This window comes from Panthera onca, chromosome B2 (assembly GCF_046562875.1).
Source record: "Panthera onca isolate mPanOnc1 chromosome B2, mPanOnc1 haplotype 2, whole genome shotgun sequence".
Taxonomy (NCBI): Eukaryota; Metazoa; Chordata; class Mammalia; order Carnivora; family Felidae; genus Panthera; species Panthera onca.
The window spans coordinates 71,209,863-71,236,091 of NC_138343.1; the positions used below are offsets into that span (position 1 = coordinate 71,209,863).

The 26,229-nt window shown below is 36.1% G+C and overlaps 1 protein-coding gene across 5 annotated transcripts in view; it reads right to left on the minus strand.

The window, feature by feature from the left end:
* Positions 1 to 26,229, minus strand: part of LCA5 (lebercilin LCA5) — a 95,235-nt gene that overhangs the window by 56,578 nt on the left and 12,428 nt on the right. For 2 of the 5 annotated variants that reach the window (XM_078447107.2, XM_078447103.2), the window contains exons 1-2: positions 21,814 to 22,041; positions 346 to 688 (exon numbers count right to left, since the gene is read on the minus strand). In XM_078447107.2, coding sequence (XP_078303233.1) covers positions 346 to 544 — 199 coding nt within the window. In that variant the 5' untranslated portion in view covers positions 545 to 688; positions 21,814 to 22,041. Of the gene's footprint in view, positions 1 to 345; positions 689 to 11,632; positions 11,692 to 21,813; positions 22,042 to 26,229 lie in introns of those variants that run through there. The other 3 variants (XM_078447106.2, XM_078447104.2, XM_078447105.2) reach the window with 3 other exon arrangements.

The window sequence follows — 26,229 nt, forward strand, 5'->3', positions numbered from 1 at the left end:
TTTGTGATTTTTTTTTTTGCCTGTATAGTACCTCAGAAACACCAAGACAAGCATTTATTTAGAAAGAATAAAACAAAATGAGAAGACTTAATGTACAGTTCTTTCTTCTGTATATAGTATGATTTTTATTATAACAAAGGATAATACACAGCACCATAAGCAACAACTATATATACAAAACTATGTGTATATAACACACACACAAACACACACACACACATATATTTATAAATCAGCCCATTTCCATGCACATATCAATATACATAGTAATAGAAGAGTTTCATTCATACAACTTTCCTTAAACACTTAAAATGAGTCTTCTAGACTCTCTTTTAGAATGCTTACCTTGGTGATGTACTTGGCTATCTGAAATCTGTCTTTTAGGATTTTTTCCCTTTTTACTCTTAGGTGAAGAGGACTTGACTAGCGATGACCGGCCAGAAGATTGTTGAGTAGTTTCCAAATCAGATGAAGAATAAGAGTAATAACGTTTATCTGTCTTACTTTCTTGATCATTATCTGGACTTCTTTCTCTTTCCCCCATGGTTTTTGAAAAATGTTCTCTATTCACATAATTTCACAGATTTCCTTTCTCCAAAAAAATCCACGACAAGCCTGAAGAGCAACCTTTAGAGACTTCAGATCCTGGTGATAATATTCATGTCTGCAATTTGTTTTCTCTAGATATCTGTAGTAGAGATTAGCCCATTAGCAACCAGAAGATACATATTTGTTCTTACAATTAAGGAAAGAGGGAAGGAAACTCATTATATTTTGTGAAATAGGTTTTATAGTTTATTATAAAGATACTTAAAGCAAATAAATACTGCTTATAATTTTTAAAAGAGGCTATAATTCAATTCATCCCTATTTTCACATTGTTATTTACAGTCTATAGAAAAGACAGAATGTTGTAGCTTGGACAGAGAACATACAAAGTACCTAATATATAATGTTTCTGAATAAATGCTAACTGAATTTGACTCCCCTGAATCTTAAGATTTATAATAAACACAAATGCTGATTTTTGACAGATGAATAATGACCATTATTCACCATTTTTTTCTTTTCTGGGGAGGCAGGGAGTGGTAAAGGCAAGCCTACTACTAGAAACAAACAAACAAAAATAACTACATAAAAATGTAAAATTAAAGTATGTAAAAAATTAACCAAATTTAAACACCTGGTGAAAAAGTTGCAACATGACAGAAAAATAGTTATCATCCTTAACATATAAATAAATAACTCCTATGACCCCACGAGAAAAATAGGAGGTCAAAAGTTAAATGGGCAAATACATGTTAAGACCCATAGCCGGCAGTGCACTCAAAGAAAAAAGGGGAGGGTGTGCCCAGGGGGCCCTCAGTGGTCATGAGTTTGAGCCCCACGCTGGGGTGTAGAGATTACTTAAATAAATATTTTTTTAATGCTGCTGGAATGCCTATCAAGAGAAGATCCACAGTGGGGCACCTGGGTGGCTCACTCAGTTGAGCACCCAATTCTTGAATTCAGTTCAGGTCATGATCTCATGGTTCATGAGACTGAGCCCCACATTGGGCTCTGCACTGATAGCATGGAGCCCGCTTTGGATTCTCTCTCCCCCTCTCTGCCTCTCCCCTACTCATGCTCATTCGCACTCTCTCTCAAAATAAATAAACATTTAAAAAAAAAGATCCACAGGATTTTTGGGAAAAAAAGTTGGCAAGATATATTAAAACTTTAATTATGCTTTTAACCTTTGGCCCAATAATCCTATTCCTATGTAATAAGAAAATAATCCTAAAATTAGGGGAAAAGTTATGCACAAATGTTTATGCAGTACAATTTTTTTTATTTTTTTTCAACATATGAAGTTTATTGTCAAATTGGATTCCATACAACACCCAGTGCTCATCCCAAAAGGTGCCCTCCTCAATACCCATCACCCACCCTCCCCTCCCTCCCACCCCCCCATCAAATATGCAGTACAATTTAAAAAAAAAAAGGAAGCAAACAAAATCTCTAACAATAGCAGAATAATTAAGAATATTGTAAAAATCAATACAGCATAATATCGTGCTGTCGTTAGAAAAACTTATAAAACGTTTGTGTTACCAGAGGAAATGTTTATACTACTATGGTAAAGAAAAAATTCAAACTAGTGAACACAATATGATCTCAACTACACATATTCATAAAAAAAAAAAACCCAAAAACCCAAAACTAAGGAGTACTCTTCCCTGATGAAGTGAAAAATATTTGCAAAGTAAGGGATATATATACACCCAAATAGTGTCTGAGCAGCATGGATTTTAGATGATTTTTTCTCTCTTTATATATTTTTATTTTCTATTAAAATAAAATTAGATTACTTTTTTAATTGGAATAATCGTTTTTAATATTAAAAAAAATCCCACTGATGAAATTACTATTACAAGTATAGTGCTTCTAGCACTATATGAAAGAAACATATGCACAAGGTGGCACTACTACTGTTCATTGCAGCAGTATTACAGTGGTAGAGAACTAAAACAATCAAAGGACCATCAATGAGGAACTAGCTACATATAACCACACAGTGAAGTACAATACTATCAAGCTACTAAGGGAATGAGGACTACCTCTGTGTATTTTCTGCAGTCTGGAGTGACCCCCACAATGTATTAAGCACAAGAATATGGAGAAATCATGTATAGTCTTTCTTCATCAAAGAGAGATTACAAATTTGCATACATAATGCTTTATATTTTTAAAAAGGAAAAAGATAAAGAAACACTTAATGGGGGGGAAAAGAAGGGTTCTGTAAGGCAAGGCTGTCCAATAAAACTTTCACCAAGAATGGAAATGTTCTATAATCTGTGCTGTCCAGTATGGTAGCTGGCCACATATGGCTACTGGGCACCCTGAAATGTGGTAAATGTGACTGAATAACTAATTTCTTAATTTTGTTGAATTTTAATTAACTTAAGTTTTTAAAGCTGCATATACTGGTGCTTGGCTCATTGAATCTCAATGATCTCATCTTTAAAGACAATAATAATAGTAACTTCCTTAGAGAACTGCTATGACAGTTAAATGGGATAATTCAATAACTATGACACAATAAGCACTCGGTAAAAATCAACTATTTTCAATTCAAACATACAAGATATTCAGTAAATTGATTATATTCCTTGTCAAAACTGTTTTAATTCCAATAATATAACTAAAAGCTGATTATATGGTATAGATGGGGATTATTTGTTTATATGCATATAGCAGAAGCAACTCCCTATGACCTATCACATCTTAATCAGAAATGCCTAACTTTTCATTGCAAAAGGTAGAACCCACAAAACATTACCTGTCATTTACCTCCTATGCACCAACACCCACTCTCCCCCATCCTACCTCAAATATATGCATAAAGTTTTAAAAAAAGGAAACATCCATTGACCCATTATTCAAGTCCCTCTCCCTGGAATAACTATTTTAATGGCTTATACTTTCATGCTTATGCTATTTCTTGAATTAGCAACTTGAGACTATAAAAGATGAGGATTTAACTTGTGACTCATTTTAAATGTTTGCAACATGCAACGGCTTGTTGGGTTATGCAAGGTTTTTTCCTTAGAATTCCTAATTGTCCTTTTATCCTATTGAAAGGAAAAAACCACCTTTCTATATCACTAATATTTACCCAGCTTCCTAGTCATTCTATCTACAGGCTGAATCCATTCCATTCTTCCTCTTAAACACATTTTCCTTGGGGACCAATTATTCCCTTTTCTACTTTAAACAATTACTTTGTATATCTGTTATACCACTGTCATTCTGGAATCACTTTTATAGTACTTCTGAGTTGACCCACCATTTCTAGTAGCTCATGTCACCGTCTTTAGTTTTGATCATTTTACTGATCCATATCCTCAAATAACTTCAACAGAAAGGGTATATAGATAGGTTAAGAGGTAAATGTTCTGAGTCCTTATATACATGAGAATGTCTTTATTTTGCCCTCCAATTTGATACTTTTCATAGGTTCTGCATTCTAAGTTAAGTCATTTTCTCTCAGAACATTAAAGACACTGCTCCACTGTCTTCTAAACCCTGAAGAGGTTCTTGCTAGATGTTACAGTCGTTCTTTTATTCAACATGTATTTCTTTTGAACTTTTACCATGTAACCATAAAGAAAACAACAACAATAATCCTTGCCATTATGGAGTTTACACTCTAGTTATGCTCATCTGATTCTCATTCCTTTATAGGTTATCTTTTTTTTTCCCCCTCCTTAGGAGCTTTTAGAATTTTCCCTCCTCTTATACTGCAATTCCACAACGTGCCTAGGTGTGGGTCATTTTTTTCATTGATTGTGTTGCCCCTTTACCTCCCTCCTTCTTTTAATATTGAAACCAATATCTTTAAGCACTAGAAATGTTATGTTACTTTTCTGATAACCCACTTTCCTGTTTACTCTTTTTAAAACTGACTAAATAACTGACTAAATAACAAACCTGCTCTCTGTTTTTCTATTTTCAAATAGAAACTTACTCAACTTATCTTTTAACTATCCAGGGTTGTTCTGCTTTTGTTTTTAATTTGTATAAACACTTTAATTTCCAATAAATCTTTCTTACTATGATTTTTTAATAATTATTCTGTTCTTGCTTTACTGAGGCAATGCATTTGTATTTCTCTGAGAACACTAGACATTTTATTTTTTATTTGTTATTTTTTTTTAATGTTTGTTTTTGAGAGAGACAGTGTGTGAGTGGGGGAGGGGCACAGAAGCTGAAGGAGGCTCCAGGCTCTGAGCTATTAGCTCAGAGACCAACACGGGGCTCCAGTGGGGCTCAAACTCACGAACTGTGAGATTATGACCTGAGCTGAAGTCGGGCACTTAGCCAACCTAGTCACCAGGTGCCTCCATTTTGTTTGTTTTAAATTAAGATCTCTTCTGATTCAGGAACTATCTGTTTCACATGGTGAAAGTTTTTCTCTTTACCATAGAATTTTCATTTATAATACTGCTGGTTTTATTTTTTTGAAGGTAATTATTGGTTGTTCACTGATAAATAAGAAGAAAAAAGAAGAATGAATGGAAAACAAGTACATGTGAGTAGGGGTTCCTGATAGGCACACTATGCTTTAGGATGAACAGCAGAGAATCAGTCATTTTCCATGGGGCTTCCCTAGATGAGGAGGGATAATGTCCAGATACAAATGTCCACCATGACAACTGTACTTCTCCTTTAGAGTTGTCTTTATTTTTATTTCCAGAAAAAATGACTTCTGTATTTTTTGATTGGAAAGAAAAGGAGTGGTGAAGGGCAGGGAATATTATACTGAGTCACTCTGTATGGGATTCAGTGGAAAAGGAGGCATAACTATTATATAGTTATATATTTATATAGTTATATATATAGTTATATGTTATAACTATAGTTATATGTTATAACTATAGTTATATAGTTATAACTATAGTTATATAGTTACAACTATACATATATAGTTATGTAGTTATATAGTTATAACTATATATATATATAGTTATATATTTCAACTATTCTTCCCATTTTCAGTTACCCTTGGTCTCTGACTTTTTAAATGCTAAGATTCTCTAAGATCCTGTTAAATATATCTGAACTTTCTTTGCTATAGTTCCCTCTTGAATATTTTGACATAGTTTTCTGTTTTAATGTTTCATCATTATTCTTTTCCACTTTCAGAAAATGTGCTGTGATGTTTTATCAGAGAGTACCCGACCATCCCTTCAAAGTTATAGGTTCATTCTGTTGTTCTTCTTTAATATAGTTTTAATGTGGTCTTCAAGAAGAGAGGAGAAAAATACAAATCTACATCTTTAATTTGTTAATGTAACAAATATATTTTAAGCCAATTATTTCTAAGTTATTCCCACCCTTTTAAGGCAACTTGATATAAGCAATCACTTTTCCAAAATCCATACAACTGCAATTCATACACCAAGTCAGTCAACAAAAATTAGTGATGGTACAGATGCCATTATAGACAATGAGGAAAGCAATTTGAGCAAGAATACACTGTGAGTTCTTTTAGAGCAGGGTCTGGCTCTTCCATCAAAGAGAGACAACTAAGAAAAAGTCATAATGTCCTTTATTCCTTTAGGGAATATATAAAAGATATGTACATATAATATATATGAATATATATCCTTCATATATTCCTTAAAAAATATTGCATGTTAATTTTATGAGAAAACTTTAAAAGTGACAAAATTCAAGAGTAACCCCCAAAATACTAGAGAATATCTTATCTTTACCCAGTTTCTGATTTAGGATCTATTCTGAACTAAGGTGGGTATTTCTTTTTTTATTTTAAAAAAATTTTTTAATGTTTATTTATTTTTGAGAGAGAGATTGACAGAGTGTGAGCAGGGGAGGGGCAGAGAGAGGCAGAATCTGAAGCAGGCTCCAGGCTCTGAGCTGTCAGCACAGAGCCTGACATGGGGCTTGAACTCACAAACCATGAGATCATGACCTGAGCTGAAGGCGGATGCTCAACCAACCGAGCCACAGAGGTGCCCCATAAGGTGGGTATTTCTAACCTACATATACTTGTGACATCCTATAATATGTTATAATCCTTCATGAAAACAAACATTCCTTAGAAAATATAGCACTCAATGACTTAAGCCTTCCCAAGGAATAGACTCTTAGACACCTATGAAAATTTACTTTTAAAAAATTAGTGGGGCACCTGGGTGGCTCGGCCATTGAGAGTCCAACTTCAGCTCAGGTCATGATCTTGCAGCTTGTGAGTTCGAGCCCCACGTCGGGCTCTGTGCTGACAGCTCAGAGCCTGGAACCTACTTCAGATTCTGTGTCTCCCCCTTTCTCTGTCCCCCCCATGCTCATGCTCTTTCTCTCTCAATAATAAATAAACGTTAATTTTTTTTTTAAATAAATAAATAAATAAATAAATAATTAGTGCTTAGACCTTGTGGAAACAATGTTGCCTGGCTAATAGTACTGCCAGAAAAAGTCCACATAAGCAAACAAAAAGTAACAAATTAAAAACAAAAAGACCCTAAACACTAGGCTAAAAGAAAAAGGAAGATGAAGTAAGGCAACTAATAAAACAACTACTAATTTTTCTTACAAAGTATAACTATTAAACAACCAATGACTCAACAAAGAAATAAAAAAAAAAATAAAATAAAATACATAGGAACAAATGAAAATGAAAACACAGCAGTCCAAAATCCTTTGGGACACAGTGAAAACAGTGCTAAGAGAGAAATTCATAATGATTTGTACTTACCTCAAGAAACAAGCAATCTCAAATAAGCAATCTAACCCAGCACCTAAAGAAGCTTCAAGAGGAAAAGGCCCAAAGCTAGTAAAAGGAAAGAAATAATAAAGATCAGAGTGAAATAAAGACTAAAAAAAAGGAAAGATTAATGAAACCAAGAGCTGGTTCTTTGAAAAGAAAAACAAAATTGACAAACCTTTAGCCACACTCACCAAGAAAAAAAGAACTCACAAATAAATAAGATCAGAAATTAAAGCGATGTAACAAATGAAATACAAAGAATTAGAATAGAATGCTATGAAAAAAATTTAGGACAACAAATTGGGCAATTTAGAAGAAATGGTTAATTTCCTAAATAAATATACAATCTTTCAAAATTGAATCAAGAATAGAAAATCTAAACAGACTGATTACTAGTAAAAAAAAAAAAAAAAATGAATTGATAATCAAAAAACTCCCAACAAAAATAAATCTAGGATCAGATGTATTCACACGTAAATTCTACCAAAAATTTAAAGAATACCTACTCTCAACATTTTTCCAAAGAAGACATATAGATGGCCAACAGACACAAGAAAAGATGCTGATTATCACTGATCATCAGGGAAATACAAATCAACACTACAGTGAGATATCACCTCACACCTGATAGAATGGCTAAAATCAACAACACAAGAAACAACGAGTGTGGGCAAGGATGTGGAGAAAGGGGAACCCTCTTGCACTGTTGGTGGAATGCAAACTGGTGCAGCCACTCTGCGAAACAGTATGGAGGTTCCTCAAAAAGTTAAACATAGAACTACCCTATGATCCAACAATTGCACTACTAGGTATTTACCCACAGAATACAAAAACACTAATTTAAAGTGATACATGCATCCTGATATTTATAGCAGCATTATCTACAATAGCCAAACCATGGAAACAATCCAAGTATCCACTGACTGATAAGTGGATAAAGAAGATACGGTATATATACACAATGGAATATTACCCAGCCATAAAAAGGCATGAAATCTTGCCATTTACAATAGCATAGATGGAGCAAAAGAGTATTATGCTAAGTGAAATAAGTCAGTCAGAGAGACAAATAAACCTTATGATTTCATTCATATGTGGAATTTAAGAAACAAAACAAAAAAACGTAGGGGAAAAACTGAGAAGCAAACCAGGAATGGACTGATGGTTACTAGAGGAGAGATGGGTGGTGGGATGGGTTAAATAGGTGATGGGGGACTAAGGAGTGCACTTGTGATAAGCACTGGATGTTATATGAAAGTGCTGAATCACTAAACTGCACATCTGAAACTAACATTACACTGTAGTTAACTAACTGGAATTTAAATAAAGACTTAAAAAAAAAGAAAAGAAAGAATACCTATTCTCCTCAAACTATTCCAAAAACAGAGGAGGATGGAAAGCTTCCAGATACATTCTATAAGGTCAGCACTACCATGATACCAAAACCAAAGATACTACTGAAAAAGAAAACTACGAGTCAATATACCTGATGAACATACATGCAAAATTTCAACAAAATATTAGCAAACCACATTCAACAATACATTAAAACAATCATTCAGCATGATCAAGTGGGATTTATTCCAGGAATGCAAGGATAGCTCAATATCTGCAAATCAATTAACATGATACACCACATAGCAAAATGAGGGATAAAAATCATATGATCATCTCATTAGGTGTAGAAAAAGCATTTGACAAAATTCAAAATTGTTCAAGCCATCTATTGAACAAAAGCTTTCAACGAAGTGGGTTAAAAGAAAACATACTGCAGCATAATAAAGGCAATGTATGTCAAACCCACAACTAAACACCATACTTGCTGAAAAACTGAGAGCTTTTACACCAAGATCAGGAACATGACAAGGATGTCTACTCATGACACTTCTACTCAAATAATACTGGATATCCTAGCCACGTCAATCAGACAAGAAAATTTTAAAAAGGCGTCCAAATTGGTAAAGGAAAAAAACTGTCACTATTTGTAGATAATACAAAACTATACATAGAAAACCCTAAAGACTACCAAAACACTATTAAAGTAAATTAATTCAATAAATTTGCAGGATACAAAAATAATATACAGAAATCTGTTGTGTTTCTATACACTAATACCAAAGTAGCAGAATTTTATTTACAAATTCCATTTACAATTGTTCCACAAAGAATAAAATACCTAAAAATAAATTTAACCAAGAAAGTGAAAGGCCTATACTCTCAAAACTATAAAACACTGGGCACATGGGTGGCTCAGTCAGTTAATCATCCGACTCTTGATCTCAGCTCAGGTCAGGATCTCACAATTCATGAGTTTGAGCCCCATGTCAGACTATGTGCTGTCAGGGCAGAGACTGCTTGGGATTAGCTCTGTCTGTCTCTCTCTTGCTCTCTCTCTCAAAATAAATAAATAACCTAAAAAAAAAAACAAAACCCTGTAAAACACTGATGAAAGAAGTTGACAATGACAGAAGCAAATGGAAAAATACACCACGCTCATATGTTAGAAGAATTAATGTTGTTAAAATGTCTATACTACTCAGAGTAACGTACAGATTCAATGCAATCCCTATCAAAATACCAACAGTATTTTTTTTACAAAACTAGAATAACCCTAAAATTTGAATGGAACTACAAAGACCTCGAACAGCCAAAGCAATTTTGAGAAGGAAGGAAAAAGCTGGAGGAACCACAATCCCAGACAGTACTGGCACAAAAACAGACACATAAATCAATGGAACAATATAGAGAGCCCAGAAATAAACCCACACTTGTGTGGTCAATTCATTTGACAAAGGAGGGTATATACGATGGGAAAGACAGCCTCTTCAATAAATGGTGTTGGGAAAACTGACCAGGTACATGCAAAAGAATGAAACTAGACCATTTTCTTAAACTATACACAAAAATAAATAACACAATAAAGACCTAAATGTGAGACCTGAAACCATAAAACTCCTAGAAGAAAACATAGGCAGTTATCTCTTTGATATAGACCGTAGCAACACTTTTTAGATATTTCTCCTCAGGAAAGGGAAACAAAAAGCAAAAGTAAACTACTGGGACTACACCAAAATAAAAACTTTTGCACAGAAGAGGAAACCATAAACAAAAAGCCAACCTAGTACACCTGTTAAGGGGTTAATATCCAAAATATATAAAGAACTTATACAACTCAACACCCAAAACCAAACAATCCAATTAAAAAATAGGCAGAGAACCTGAATAGACTTTTTTCCAAAGACATACAAATGGCCAATGGACACAAGTAAAGATGCTCAATATCACTAATCATCAGGGAAATGCAAATCAAAACCACAATAAGATATCACCTCAAACCAGTCAGAATGGCTTGTATCCAAAAGAAAAATTATAAGTGCTGGAGAGGATGTGGAGAAAGAGAACTCTCATGCACTGTTGGCAGGAATGTAAACTGGTGCAGCCACTGAGGAAAACAGTATGGAGAGTCTTGAAAAAATTAAAAATAGAAATACCACTATCTATTAAAAATAGATATTCCACTACTGGGTATTTACCAAAAGAAAACAAAAACACTCATTTAAAAAGATATATGCGCCCTTACATTAACTGCAGCATTATTTACAATAGCCAAGATATGGAAACAACCCAAGTGTCCATCCACTGACAAATGGATAAAGAGGATGTGGTATATACACAATGAAGTATTACCCAGCCATAAGAAAGAATGAGATCTTGAAATTTCTGACAACACGGGTGGACCCTGAGGGTATTATGCTAAATGAAATAAATCAATTAGAGAAAGACAAATACTATATGATTTCACTTATATGTGGAACCTGAAAAACAAAACAAATGAACAAATTTTTAAAAATCAGAAACAGACCCATAAATACAGAAAACTGGTGGTTACTCGGGTTGGAGGTGGGGTGCCTGGGATGGGCAAAATGGGTAAAGAGGAATGGGAGGTACAAGATTCCAGTTATGGAATGAATAAGTCATGGGGTTGGAAGGTACAGCATACAATATCTAGTCAAAGGTATCATCATGGCATTGTATGGTGACAGTAACTTCACATGTAGTAAGCATAGCATAACCTATAGGTTGTCAAATCACTACGCTGTATGCTTAAAACTAATGTAACACTGTGTCAACTGTACTACAGTAATTTAAAAAAAAGGATAAGCAAATAAAAATAAGTACTCTAGCTTAATAAGATTACATACCAACTTAGCACTGGAATGAAACCTGGGGGATCACTCTTTTCTTTGAACAGATTAAGAAAACTAGCACCCATAAAAACAAACTGGGTTACCAAAGATTATAATTTACCTAAGGTCACAGAGTTAAGACAGTAAGCCTTGAAATGGACCACAAGCATACCTCAGATATACTGCAGGTTTAATTCCAGACCACCACAATAAAACGAATATTCCAATAAAGTGAAGACTGAAAGAAAAATAGTCAAATGAATTTTTTGGTTTCCTGATGCATATAAATGTTTAAACCATACTGCAAGAGCATTATGTCTTTAAAAAAAGGTATATACCTTAATTTAAAAATACTTCATTGCTAAAAAATGCTAATTATCATTGGAACCCTCAGGGAATTGTAATCTTTTTGCAGTGGAAAGTCTTGATAATGATGCATGCTGACTGATCAGGGTGGTGGTTGCTGAAGGATTGGGTAGTTACGGTGATTTCTTAAAAGAAGACAATAAAGTTTGTGTCACTGATTGATTGACTCTTCCTTTCATGAACAATTCTTCTGTAGCATGCAATGCTGTTTGACTGCATTTTACTCGTGGAACGTTCAAAATTGGGATTAATCCTCTCAAACCCTGCCGCAGCTTTGTCAACTAAGTTTATATAATATTTTAAATCCTTTGTTGTCATTTCAACAATCTTCACAGCATCTTTACCAGGAGAAGATTCCATATCAAGAAATCACTCTTTGTTCATCCATAGAAAGCAACTCCTGTTCAAGTTTGATCATGACACTGCAGTAAGGCAGTCACATCTTCAGGCTCCACTTCTAATTCTGGTTCTCTTGCTATTTCCAACACATCTGCATTGACTTCCTCCAAAGTCTTGAATCCCTCAAAGTCATTCATGAGAGCTGGAATCAACTTGTTTCAAACTTCCATTAATGTTAATATATAGACCACAAATAAATGTTCTTCATGGCATCTAGAATGGTGAATCCCTTCCAGGTTTTCAATGTACTTTGCCCAGATCCATCAGAGGAATCACAACATATAGCAGCTACATATACAGCTAATATGTATTTTCTTTTTTTTTTTTTTAATTTTTTTTTTAACGTTTATTTATTTTTGAGACAGGGAGAGACAGAGCATGAACGGGGGAGGGTCAGAGAGAGAGGGAGACACAGAATCTGAAACAGGCTCCAGGGTCTGAGCTGTCAGCACAGAGCCCGACGCGGGGCTCGAACCCATGGAGTGCGAGATCGTGACCTGAGCCGAAGTCGGACGCTTAACCGACTGAGCCACCCAGGCGCCCTGCTAATATGTATTTTCAAAATAAGATTTGAGTGTCAAAATTACTCCTTGATCCAGGGAGACAGAATGGACGCTGTGTTAGCAGGCATAAAAACAACATGAATCTGTCTGTCCCTCTCAGAGCTCCTAGGTGACCAGCTGTGTTGTCAATGAGCAGTAATAGTTTGAAAGGAGTCTTTTTTCTTGGGCAGTAGGCCTCAATGGTAGGCTTAAAATATTTAGTAGACCATGCTGTAAACAGATACGCTATCATCAAGGCTTTGTTCTTCCATTTATAAAGCAGAGGCACAGATTTAGCATAATGCTTAAGGGCTCTAGAATTTTTATAATGGTAAATGATCACTAGTTCAACTTAGTGTCATTAGTTGCATTAGCTCATACCAAGAGTCAGCCTGTCCTCTAACGCTTTGAAGACACTGACTTCTCCTTTCTAGCTATGAAAGTGCTAGATGGCATCTTGTTTCTATAGAAAGCTGTTGTCTACACCGAAAATCTGTTGTTTAGTAAAGCCACCATCTTTATTATCTTAGATCTACTGGATAACTTGCTGTAGCTTCTACATAAGCACTTCCTTAACCTTGCACTTTGATATTAACATGATTTCTTTCCTTAAACCTCATGAGTCAACTTACTGTAGCTTCAACTTTTTTTTTTTTTTTTTTTTGCAGCTCTCTCTCAGCCTTCACAGAACTGAAGAGGGTTAGGGCTTTACTCTGGAATAGGTTTTGGCTTACAGACTGTTATAGCTGGTTTGATCTTTTATCCAGACCACCAAAACTTTCTTCGTATCAACAATAAGGCTGTTTCACTTTCTTGTTCATGTGTTCACTGCAGCAGCACTTTTGATTTCCTTAAAGAACTTTTCCTTTGCACTTGCAACTTGGTTGTGTGATACATGAGACCTACCTTTTGGCTTATCTTGGCTTTTGACATGCCTTCTCATCAAGCTTAAATCATTTCTAGCTTTTGATTTAAAGTGAGAGATGTCTGAATCTTCCTTTCTCTTGAACACTTACAGGCCATCATAGAGTTATTAACTGGCCTAATTTCTATCTTGCTGTGTCTCAGGGAATAGAAATGCCCAAGGACAGGAAGAGAGAGATGGGGTAACGGCTGGTTGGTGGAGCAATCAGAATACACACAATAATCAGTTAAGTTCACTGTCTTACACAGGTGCAGTTCATGGCACCCCAAAACAATTACAGTAGTAACATCAAAGATAACTAATCAGAGATCACCATAACAAATATGGTAAAAACAAAAAAGTCTGAAATACTGTGAGAATTAAGAAAATGTGACACGGACAGAAAGTGAGCAAATGCTATTGAAACAATGGTGCCAATAGACTTGCTCAATGCAGGGTTGCCACAAATCTTTAAATTGTAAAAAAAAAAAAAAAAAAAAAAAAGGCAGTATATGCAAAGCATATCAATGTGCAATGAGGTATGACTGTACAGTTTTCTCTCAGTTGAGTAATCCATTTGGTATTTCAATATCAACAATCAGATGAGAACTGCCTCATCTTTGAAGTCATCTCCATCAGCATCTATCTCATACTGTTGCCCTCCCACCACTAAAACTAAAGAAACATTTCTGCTCTTTTTCAGAGCTAAACCTTTGACCTATCTCCCTTCCCACACTTCTCTATCTCAAGGATTCTGCTCTTGCTACCCTCTGTATAGGACCATTCCTATCAACAGAGGCTCTAATAAAGCTGTTGTGTACCTCTACATTCGAATGCATCTATGATGCAATTGCTCTACTCTAATTTTCCAGTGAATCTCTTTGGAAGAGTAATCTAGAATCTAGAATGTTATCTCTACTTTCCCAACCAGAATCTGAATCCACACTAGTCAGGTTTTCATCCCCACCATTCATCTTGGCTAAATCCAGTAGCCAATTTTCCATACTATTCATCCTTGACCTTACAGCAACATTTGAAACAACTAACCATCTCCCTCCTTCCAGAAGTCTCTTTTCTTTCTAGGCTCCCATAGCCAGCTGCTTTCCTGGTTTTCTTACTAACTCTCTGGCTGTCTCTTCTCAGTCTCTTTTGTTGAGTCTGCCCCCTCTTCCTTATCTCTAAATGTTGGAAAACCCAAGTCCCCACATATTGGCCTTCTTTTCTTTATCTACACTCTCTCCTTAGGTGATCTCATCTAGACTTCATTTACTCTGACTTTCAGATTCACATATCCACCTATGTATTTGACAACTCCACCCGGGTATCTGAAAATCATTTCAAACTTATATATCCAAAACCAAAATCATGATTTGTCCTCTTTTTACACCCACTCTTTCCTATTTTTCTAATTTCATTAAATGGCACATCCATCTACTAGATTTTATGTTGCAAATCTAAGGATCATGGATTCCTTCTTAACCTCACATCCCACATCCAAACTTTTCTCTTAAGAGAGAAAAGTTACCTAAATTAACAGAACACTGAAGATTTATGTTCCACGTACAGTTCTCCAGCTAATTTAAATTAATTCTTTGTGATGGAGAATGAATTAACTAACAGTTATTCATCTGCTTTCCCTATCTATACAAGGGTAACTAGATAAAAGCAAAAAAGAAAAACTCCAAGTCTTGCCCAATTTCAATTCCTAAGAATTGTTTATTTCCTAACAATTATCACTTTGTCACTACCCCCCAGCCAATGCAATCATTCTAAACCAGCATTGTCTAAAAGAAATAATGTGAACCATATAAAGAATTTAACATTTTTTCAGGAGCTGCAGGAAAATACAAACTGTGAAATTTTAATAGTATATCTTATTTAACTCAATAAATCCAAAATACTATTTTAACATATGATTAATATTTAATAGTATTATTAAGGAGATATTTTATGTCCTTTTTTATGGACTAAGTTTTCAAAATTCCATGTGTATTTTGCACTTACAGCATATCTCAATTCTGACTAGCTAGCTCAGTAGCCACTGTATTGGATAGCACAAATGGCCTGGAGTGCTACTATGGCGATGCTAGAAAACCAGCAAATCTAACACATCACTTTTCATCCAAAAATTAACTTACTTCTAAAAAAAAAAGTCCCAAATAGTATAGGTCACACATAATAGGTCAGAAAAAGATGACCAGAAGCCCATTCAGTACCAGAAGCCTCCTTATATAAAGTTTCAAATGAATCAGAAAGTAGACCTAAGCCAAAAGTCTACTATATATGGAATATCATGATTAGCTGATTCATGTGACTAAGAAAAGTTCTTAGTTTTAGGGGTGCCTGGGTGGTTCAGTCGGTTGAGCGTCCAACTTCTGCTCATGTCATGATCTCACAGCTTGTGAGTTTGAGCCCTCCGTCGGGCTCTGTTCTGACAGCTCAGAGCCCAGAGCCTGCTTTGGATTCTTTTTTTTTTTTTTAATTTTTTTTTTTTTAATGTTTATTTATTTTTGAGACAGAGAGAGACAGAGCATGAACGGGGGAGGGTCACAGAGGAGCCTGCTTTGGATTCTATGTCTCCCTCTCTTTCTGCCCCTCCCCCTCTTGTGCTCTGTCTCCCTTTCTCTCTCTCAAAATAAATAAACATTAAATTTTAAAAAAATAAAAAAAGAAAAGTTCTTAGTTTTAAGGAAAAAAAAAACTATACAAAATCAAAGAACTGTTAATTTCCTGTCATTTCCCTGTATTCAGGCTTCTTTGTGTAAAACATTGGTGCCTGGCTATCTCTCCTGCCAGCAGAAGAGCTCATACAACAGACAACTAGATGAGTAAAATGAAAACAAACTAAGAAAGAAAGATATAAATAAGGAGATCTCTCAAAAAGGAATGGAAATAACTGAAGATGAGACAAAGGTAAAAACAATATTGTTGCATTTAAAACTGCAACTGCTTCTCTCCTATAAAAGAGATAAAGTATTATAAACAGATAATAAAACCAAGTAGTTTTTCACTCTTCTACCTATATTTTCCAGGATATCCCCTAAGCATTTCTTTATCCTACCTTTATTTACAGAACACTTACTATTTTTTTTTTAATGTTAATTTACTTTTGAGAGAGACAGACAGACACAGTGTGAGTGGGGGAGGGACAGAGAGGGAGGGAGACACAGAATCTGAAGCAGGCTCCAGGGTCTGAGCTGTCAGCACAGAGCCCAACACAGGGCTGGAACTCACAGGCTGTGAGATCCTAACCTGAGCCGAAGTCAGACGCTTAACCGACGAAGCTACCCAGACACCCCTACACAATACCTACTCTTGCTTTAAAATCAAACTATGTTTAGATTTTGAGTATGGTTTCCCAGACTCTAGGTCAGATCACAATATATATTACACTTAAAATTTAAGGCATAATCAGCTTCATTTTAAACAGCATTTTGAAACAGTGGGTCAAATTAAAGCATCTTAACTACAACATGCATTCCCAAAGTCTAGTCAGTCAAATGAAAACATCACAGAATATTTATTCATTCATGCATAAGGCATTTACTGAACACCTACTATGCCAGGCACCAACCTATGAATGGAGATACAAAATTAAGTAAGATACAACTGATACGCTACTATTAAGAAACTCCAATACAAGAAGAAAAAGATAATGCAAGAGTATGAGTATTAATGACCAAAAAAGTAAAGCAGGCTAAGTAAACTTATAACTAAGATTAGAGGAAAGGGGTGTCTGGGTGACTCAGTCAGTTAAGCATCCAGCTCTGGATTTCAGCTCGGGTCATAATCTCTTGGTTAATGAGATGGAACCCTGCTTCGAGCTCATATATGTATGTGCATATGTATATACATATATATATATATATACATACATATATATAAAGAAACAAACAAACAACTAAGATTAGAGGACAGAGGGAGTTTGGGGACAATTCCAGGTAAGGCCTAAATTGAATCTTTAGGTATTAGCAGAGGTTATGCACAAGTATATGTATTTGCAGATTGTTTTTTTTAGAGGGGACATGGGGAGGGAGTTGGGCAGGTAGATGAGGTGAGAGAAGACCCAATTTCAGTAAGAGGAAGCAACATTTGCAAAAGTAAAAGGCATTTATAAGTGTGGAATATCATCAAACTGCAAATAGTACACAATTGTGCTATCTAATACAGTGGCTACTGAGCTAGCTAGTCAGAATCAAGATATGCTATAAGTATAAAATACACATGGAATTTTGAAAACTTAGTCCATAAAAAAGGTCATAAAATATCTCCTTAATAATACTGTTAAGGGGTGCCTGTGTGGCTCAGGCGGTTAAGTGTCCGACTTGAGCTCAGGTCATGATCTCAAGGTCTGTGAGTTGGAGCCCCGCATCGGGCTCTGTGCTGTCAGTTCAGAGCCTGGAGCTTGCTTCGGATTCTGTGTCTCCCTCTCTCTCTGTCTCTCCCCCACTCACACTCTGTCTTTATCAAAAAGTGAATAAACATTAAAAAAAAATTTTTAAGAATATTCTTAAATATTAATCATATGTTAAAATAGTATTTTGGATTTATTGGGTTAAATAAGATATACTATTAAAATTTCACAGTTTGTATTTTCCTGTGGCTCTGAAAAAATGTTAAACTCTGTATATGGTTCACATTATATTTCTTTTAGACAATGTTGATTTAGAATGACTGCACTGGCTAGGGAGGGTAGTGACAAAGTAATAAATGAGATGAGATCAAGTCAAAGAGATCATTACAAGGACCTTTATATCATACAAAGAAGGTGGTTGGAAACAAAATATCTTCTAGGATTAAAATGACCAGATCTTGGGAATGTAAGCTGGTGCAGCCACTCTGGAAAACAGTATGAAGGTTCTTCAAAAAACTAAAAATAGAACTACCCTACAACCCAGCAACTGCACTACTAGGTATTTATCCAAGGGATATAGGTATGCTGTTTCGAAGGGACACATGCACCCCCATGTTTATAGCAGCACTATCAACAATAGCCAAAGTATGGAAAGAGCCCAAATGTCCATCAATAGATGAATGGATAAAGAAGATGTGGTGTATATATATATAATGGAGTATTACTCGGCAATCAAAAAGAATGAAATCTTGCCATTTGCAACTACATGGATGGAACTGGAGGGTATTATGGTAAGTGAAATTAGAGAAAAACAAATATCATATGACTTCACTTATGAGGACTTTAAGAGACAAAACAGATGAACACAAGGGAAGGGAAACAAAAATAATATAAAAACAGGGAGGGGGAAAAAACAGAAAAGACTCATAAATATGGAGAACAAACTGAGGGTTACTGGAGGGGTTGTGGGAGGGGGGATGGGCTAAATGGGTAAGGGGCACTAAAGAATCTACTCCTGAAATCATTGTTGCACTATATGCTAATTTGGATGTAAATTTTTAAAAATACAAAATAAATAAATAAGTAAAAATCTCACTGGCAAAAAAATATAATAAATAAAATGAATCTCTTTTAGTCAAAAAAATAAAATAAAATAAAATAAAATAACCAGATCTGACATTTACAAAGATCCATCTCCAACCCACGAATTGGAGGCCAATAAGACTGAAGGCAGAAGACCAGCTGTTCTTGAAATCAGGAGACAAATGATAGTGGTTTGAACTCATGTGGGTAAGTAGAGATGTAGAGTACAGAATTAAGAAATGTTTTATCAAGTGAAACAAACTGCACTAGGTGACAGATTGTATGTGGACTATAAGAACAGAGAAGAACCTAAATGAATTCCAAAGTTTTGGGCTTAAAAAATTGGGTAAATATGGTAGCATTCAATAGGACAAGTTTGGTGGGGAAAGGTGATGGTTTAATATCAGGCAGACTGACTTTAGAATGCCTGTGGGAAATCTATTTGGAAATATCAAAAATTAACTATACAAATTTAGAGCTAATTCAAGAGTTCCAGGATAGAGATAAAAATTGAGAGTACATTAATAAAATATAGATGGTGGAAGCCAAGACTACCAGAATCCTGAGGATGAACTCAGCCAAGAAAAGAACACAGAGTGAAGAGAAAGCAGACTAACTTATGAGGAAACACGATAATTAAATGATGAGCAGAGGAGGAGCATCCCACAAAGAAAATGGGTAATAACACGCAGGAGAATAACCAGGTGCCAGAAGAGCAACTTCTTTTTTTTTTTTTTTTGAGAGAGAGAGAGAGAAAAAAAGCATGTGTGTGCGCATGCGCGCCAGGGAGGGGCAGAGGGAGACAGAGAAACCCAAGCAGACTCCACGCTCAGCGAAGAGACGGACAGAGGCCAGATCTCAAGACCCTGGGATTAGTGGGATGCTTAATCAACTGAGCCACCCAGGTGCCCCAAGAGAATAGCATCTTCTAATGGACTTCTGTGTCTTACACTGTTCCATGACTGCTTAACAGAAAAGATGTGACTCTGGAGCGCCTGCGTGGCTCAGTTGGTTAACTGTTCAACTCTTGATTTCAGTTCAGGTCATGATCTCTCAGTCGGTGAGATTCAGCCCTGCATCAGGCTGGGCTCTGCACTGACAGTGAGGAGTCTGCTTGGGATTCTCTCCCTCTCTCTCTCTCTCCTCTCTCTGCCCCTCCCCCACTTGTACTGTCTCTGCCTCTCTCAAAACAAATAAACTTGAATGAAAGAAAGAAAGAAAGGAAGGAAGGAAGGAAGGAAGGAAGGAAGAAAGGAAAGATGTGACTCTGACAAAAGAAGAAAAATCTCTTTTCCAAAGTCACCAATTACTTTCTGATATTTGAAATGATGCTTTGTCAATTCAGAATCTCAAAACAAACTTATTTCCTATTGTGAGTTTGGATAAACATGTAAGTCAACATGCAACAAAAGCCCAAAGTGAAACAGAATAGTAATATACAAGTATGGAACTGTAACTGGAAAAAAATATGGATTAAAATAACAACATACTAAAGAAAGTAAACACTCTCCAGAACTGTACCCTTTTTCCCAAACTGCATGTAGTCCCCTCCCGCCAAAATAATAATAATAATAATAATAATAACAACAACAACAACTATTTGAAGGATGACTTTTGATCCCAAAGATATATCAACCGAAGTTCTTAACCTGCAGGTAAAGGACGGGCATAACAAGTATGTGTCCAAGTATATTTTCCTAGGGAGAGGGGCCAAAACTTTCTTCAGACTCTCAGAGCAGGGTCAACGAAGGAAAAGATTAAGAAAATCTCCAATAAATTCAGCCCATCGAATTGCTCACACAAATCAAATTCCAATAAGAAACCCACTTTAACAGAACCATCCACTGTTTTCACTTACCTAAGTATAGGTAAATGAACATCTCAATAATCCTCATAATATCTACTACTCCCATTCCCAAATAGAAAAAAATATATATGCCCCTAGTAATTTGTTACTAGCCAATAATTCGTTACTAATTGATGTCAGTAATTTGTCCAAGGTCACAAGTGTATGAGAGGTGTTTAAACTCAGGACCCATGATCTTCACCACTGTTAAAAACTGCTTGAGTAGTGACTCCTCTGTGCCAAGTAGGCGCATTTTTTGCCAAGCATCTTTCCTCCTCTCATCCGGAAAGACATGTTAACAATTTTAAACCCTGGACAAATGAATGGGCCTTTCTACTCCAACCATAGTCTTAATCTCCATTTTTTTATCCCAGAGATACCGAAAGCCTCAAAGCCTCCTTTCCCTTCTCGGCTCTGTCCCTCCTTTCCCACCTTCAGTCGCCACAGGCTTCTAAGGTTTTCTAATAACTCCTAACCCCTTCTCTAGATCCTCTTGCAATAAGCTCCCTTCCTGATTCCAACAAATAACCAACCCTTCCCCAACTCCGTCTCCTCCTAACTTCCTAATCCCCCCCACGTGTAGGTAAACCTCCCATCCTCTTGGTCCTTTCCCAGCTGACGGGCTCTTCACATCTTTTCCTAGGACTCTGCTCTCCCCGCGTCCCTAAACCCTCCCCATCCCTAATCCTTTCATCCTCCCCGCTTTAACTCGCAGGCCTCCACGAAAGGCCAGCCCTCCACGCTCCAGTCACAGCCTCACTTCGCACCCCCAACTCCCCAATCTCCACGCCCACGCCAAAGCCCACCCCCAACCCGCCCCGGCCCTCCTCAGATCCGACGCGGCGTCCCGCCTCCTTGCCTTCTCTCCGCGGAGCAAACTCCCGGCCGGAGATTCAGAGTCTAGCTGTCGAAGAGTGGGTACCTTGCTGCTGCAAAGATTGGGGGGCGGGCGCCGGGACTGACGGGGTGCGGGAAGTTTGAACGCAGGACCAAAATAGGGGCGGGGACAGCAGCTTCCTGGCAGCGCCGGGCCCGGCGACTTGGGCACCAGGGTAACGGAGACGGAGGCCCATACTGCACTGCGACGCGGCTGCAGCCAATGACGCCCGCCCCCCAATCTCCCATTGGCCTCCGACACCAGGTGGCCTTTTCTATTGGCTTCAGTGGAATCGGAAGGCGGGACGATGAATACAGGAGAAGGCAGCCATTGGTTGACCGCTTTAGCTGTAGCGCGGAACGAGTGTACGGAAATGGTTTGCACCCAAACCCGGCCAAGCGCCGGGCCTTTTAGGCAGCTGGGCGAAGCGAGATTGCAGGGATTTTGGGTCTTGAGGGCAGGGTGTGGGTGGAGGAGAAAGGTCGGTGGTGTAATGAATTGTAGAAATCAGCAAATGCGTGATTGAAAACATTGAAAATTTTTTCGAATTCCTTTGGGAACGCATTTGATTTTAAATTATAAGCAAACAGCCAGTTCCTTCTCTGTCTTAGCCCTGAGATTGCGTATTTTTAGGAGTAGGTGTAGTTAGTGTACTAATGCTCCTGCCTCGAGGTAAATCATTAACACGCCCTGAGTTTGGCTTGAAAGTGATTTTTTTAGGTTTTGGAACGGGTTAGAGGTGGAATGATTTTGAGACGTTTGCACAGGTTTTTTGTTTGTTTCTTTGTTTGTTTTAGTAAATGTCTGTGGCGCTTGTCAGTAACCTGTTGAGAACTGCAGTATGGCGTATTTTCCCCTTTAAACAATTGACAGTGCATTAAACTGCATTAATTGCAGGAGGTAGGGAAAGTAAAAAAAAAAAAAAAAAAAATCCTCTCTTCAGTGAAGGTTATTTTAATTAAGCCTTTCTGAACCTTGTGATTACCAAGATGGCCTAACACCGAACGCTATTTTATTCGCCATTGGTAATTCCTTGAAAACTGGGCTTTACCTCCATTCTGTAGAGAATCTAAATCTTGAAGGCTGAAGGCAAATGCGTGCTAATCAATCTTCTCACCATGAATTACAGTAATTCTGTTTCTTGCTTGACCTCGTTTTCCCAATTTTGCACTATTTCAAAGCTTTCATTTTATCCCGTCAATATATTTTACTTCAAGTTACAGACTAACCCACCTAAACATTACTGTAATTAAGTGCAATTTTCTGTATGGAAAGCAGAAGATAGCAATTGTCTGTCAGTGAAAAAATAAAGATGAGTAATACCTAAAGTGCACTTAAGTAACTTCTCATCAGTTTAAATTTGCTAATACTCTTCGTTACAATAGCTCACTAGTTATTACTGACTCCGTTAGAGTTAATATTATGCAGTGCAACGCTTTGGTGGAGTACTTTTAAAGGAAATAGCTGAGGGTCAAGAAACATGCCTCGTGCATTTAGGTGAAAAAAACAAAACGTCTCTCCCCAAAGAGTCAAATGAAGGTTGTTAGCACTCAAGGACAGCTGAGAATGAAACTGACATTTATTTTGCACGGGCAATACCCAGGCAATATAATCTCATTGTATCTTCATTCCTGATTTGAGACAGGTATTGTTATTCATTCTTATACCTGAGGAAACAGATTCAGACAGATGAAAGAATCTTCCAGGAGATAACTAAAGTAGTAAGTGGTAGGGGCGAGAATCAAGCCTAGGTCAGCTAAATTCCAGGCTTCAAATTTAACGCCTTTAATGTGTTTCACCCACAGGTTAATAGAATTGCTAGAAAGCAAGGAAGCATTTGAAAGGTTGGAAGTCTCCAAAAAATTGTCTAATTGTATATAACACATTTTCAAAGTATTTACAATGTGCAGTTTTATTCACTCTATCATGTTTGGAGTTAACAGTGACTATCAATTTATTTGACCTTGAATAAAGACCCAAAGGATTTCTAAATCTCCATAAGTAAAACCAGCTTATTAAACTAATTTTTTAAAAAGTTATCCAAAAGTTTGAGATAATTTCTGAAATTTTTATATGATGTTACCTGGTTTTGACATAATCATTTTGATAGGATTAGATTTTCTAAGATAATACTATTTGATATCTCATTCTATTATATACTACATAGAATTCTGCTTTTCAGAAAAAACAAAAGCCAACAAAAGTACATTTTTATATTACGCCACTTGAAATTATATTTAACAGGAATCAGACTTCTTATTGTTTTTAAAGATTATGTTTATGAAAGGAATTATACTAATGATCATTAGGGACTTTGAGGTTTTATTTTTAATATTTTGGGCTTACATTGATATTACAGTATCTCCAGATTAATTATATTGCTAACTGTTCATTTTCTACAAGACCTCAGTTGCCTTTCTTAACGCTATGTGACAATACAGATAATATTAATTAAAATCTTCCTAGATGTGCTTACCAATAAAATTAATCATTTTCTGTATGGAGAAACTAAGAAATTTGAACTCTATGTCAGAAGTTTCATAAAATTAATAGGTAGACTTTCCAATTCTAGACAATCCAGAAATTACAATGACTACATTTTAAAAGGGGCATACTATAAATAATCATATCTTGGAAAGCACACCAGTATAATTATCCTTAGCTAAAGTTCAGTTGTTCATTTAATACTTCTTTAGAAAAAAAAAGTATTGGCACAATTTTTATACATTTTACCTAGATAGATGATAATACAAAATTTAAAACTTTTAAATTTAACTTCTGGTGTGCATATTGCTAGAAAAATTTAAACATTAATTACAGGTAAGGGGTGCCTGGGTGGCTCAGTCAGTTAAGAGTCCGACTTCGGCTCAGGTTATGATCTCACAGCTTGTGAGTTCAAGCCCTGCATCAGGCTCTGTGCTGACAGCTCAGAGCCTGGAGCCTGCTTCAAATTGTCTCCCTCTTCCTCTGCCCCTACCCGCCTCACACTCTGTCTCCCTCTCTCTCTCTTTCAAAAATAAATAATGATTAAAAATTTTTTTTCAATAAAAAAGAAAAAGGAGAAATTACAGGTAAATAGTAGGTTGTCAGTATATAATACTAACTTTTAAACATGCTAGGTGTTTAAAAGAAATTGAATGGCTTAGGAAAACAAGTTAGGGACAGTGATTTGATCTTATAAAAACAAATTGAGTCTAATTGATTGCTATTATTTGCCTTTGCAGTACAGAAAGCTGGCACCATTTGATTATTGTTTAAATGATAAATCTTTGGGGCGCCTGGGTGGCGCAGTCGGTTAAGCATACGACTTCAGCCAGGTCACGATCTCGCGGTCCGTGAGTTCGAGCCCCGCGTCGGGCTCTGGGCTGATGGCTCGGAGCCTGGAGCCTGTTTCCGATTCTGTGTCTCCCTCTCTCTCTGCCCCTCCCCCGTTCATGCTCTGTCTCTCTCTGTCCCAAAAATAAATAAAAAACGTTGAAAAAAAATTAAATGATAAGTCTTTTTTGATTGCTAGATGAAATTTACAAGTTAATTTTGTTAGTGGAGAAAAAAAAAACCACTGAGATATTTACTAGTATTTTTCTTCTTTCATAATTGGCAAGTAAATCATTAATAGTTTCTCAATGTCATGGAATTTATTTGAATGTGGGGTTTTTTGCTTTTGTTTTGCATGAAAAGATCTAAATCAAAAGTTGGTTTAAGCTAGTTTTTAATACATGTTTTCAGATTTCATTACTCCACAATTATATCTTTAAGTAAATTGACCTATAGATTAAATGCTACCTCCAAAGCAGTAGAAATAGCATTGAAGGAAGCCATAATTCTATTCTTATTCACATTGTTAGATTTGAAAGGGAGAATGTCAATACAATTTTCTTAGTGGACAATTGCCTGTCCTTTACTAAAAATAATACATAGGAAATTCTGTTAAAATTGGTGACTATATTTTAAATTTACAATAAATATGCTAGATAATTATTAATTAATATTAAGTAATTATTAAGTTATTATAACTTAATTAGTGTGCTAGGTAATTTTTAATTTTAATTGACAAATATGCTGATTCCTGGCTAAGACACCTGGCTCCCTTCACCAAGACAGTGAGTACAGAATTCAAGTCTGAGGTAAAGGACAGTAATAAGTATTTTGGGAGCTATGTTTGAGGTATCCATGGGACATCCAGGTAAAAATGCAGATGGTATTTCTTATGTAGTTAAACATGTATCTCTAACATGTCCTAATTTTACTCCAAGGTATTTACCTGGGAAAAACAAAAGCATATATCCAAAAAATATTTAATCAACAGTGTTTATAGCAGCTTTATTCATATTAAATAAAACAGGAAACAACCCAAATATCCATCAACATCAGCATGAATTTTTAAAATGTATATCCTTA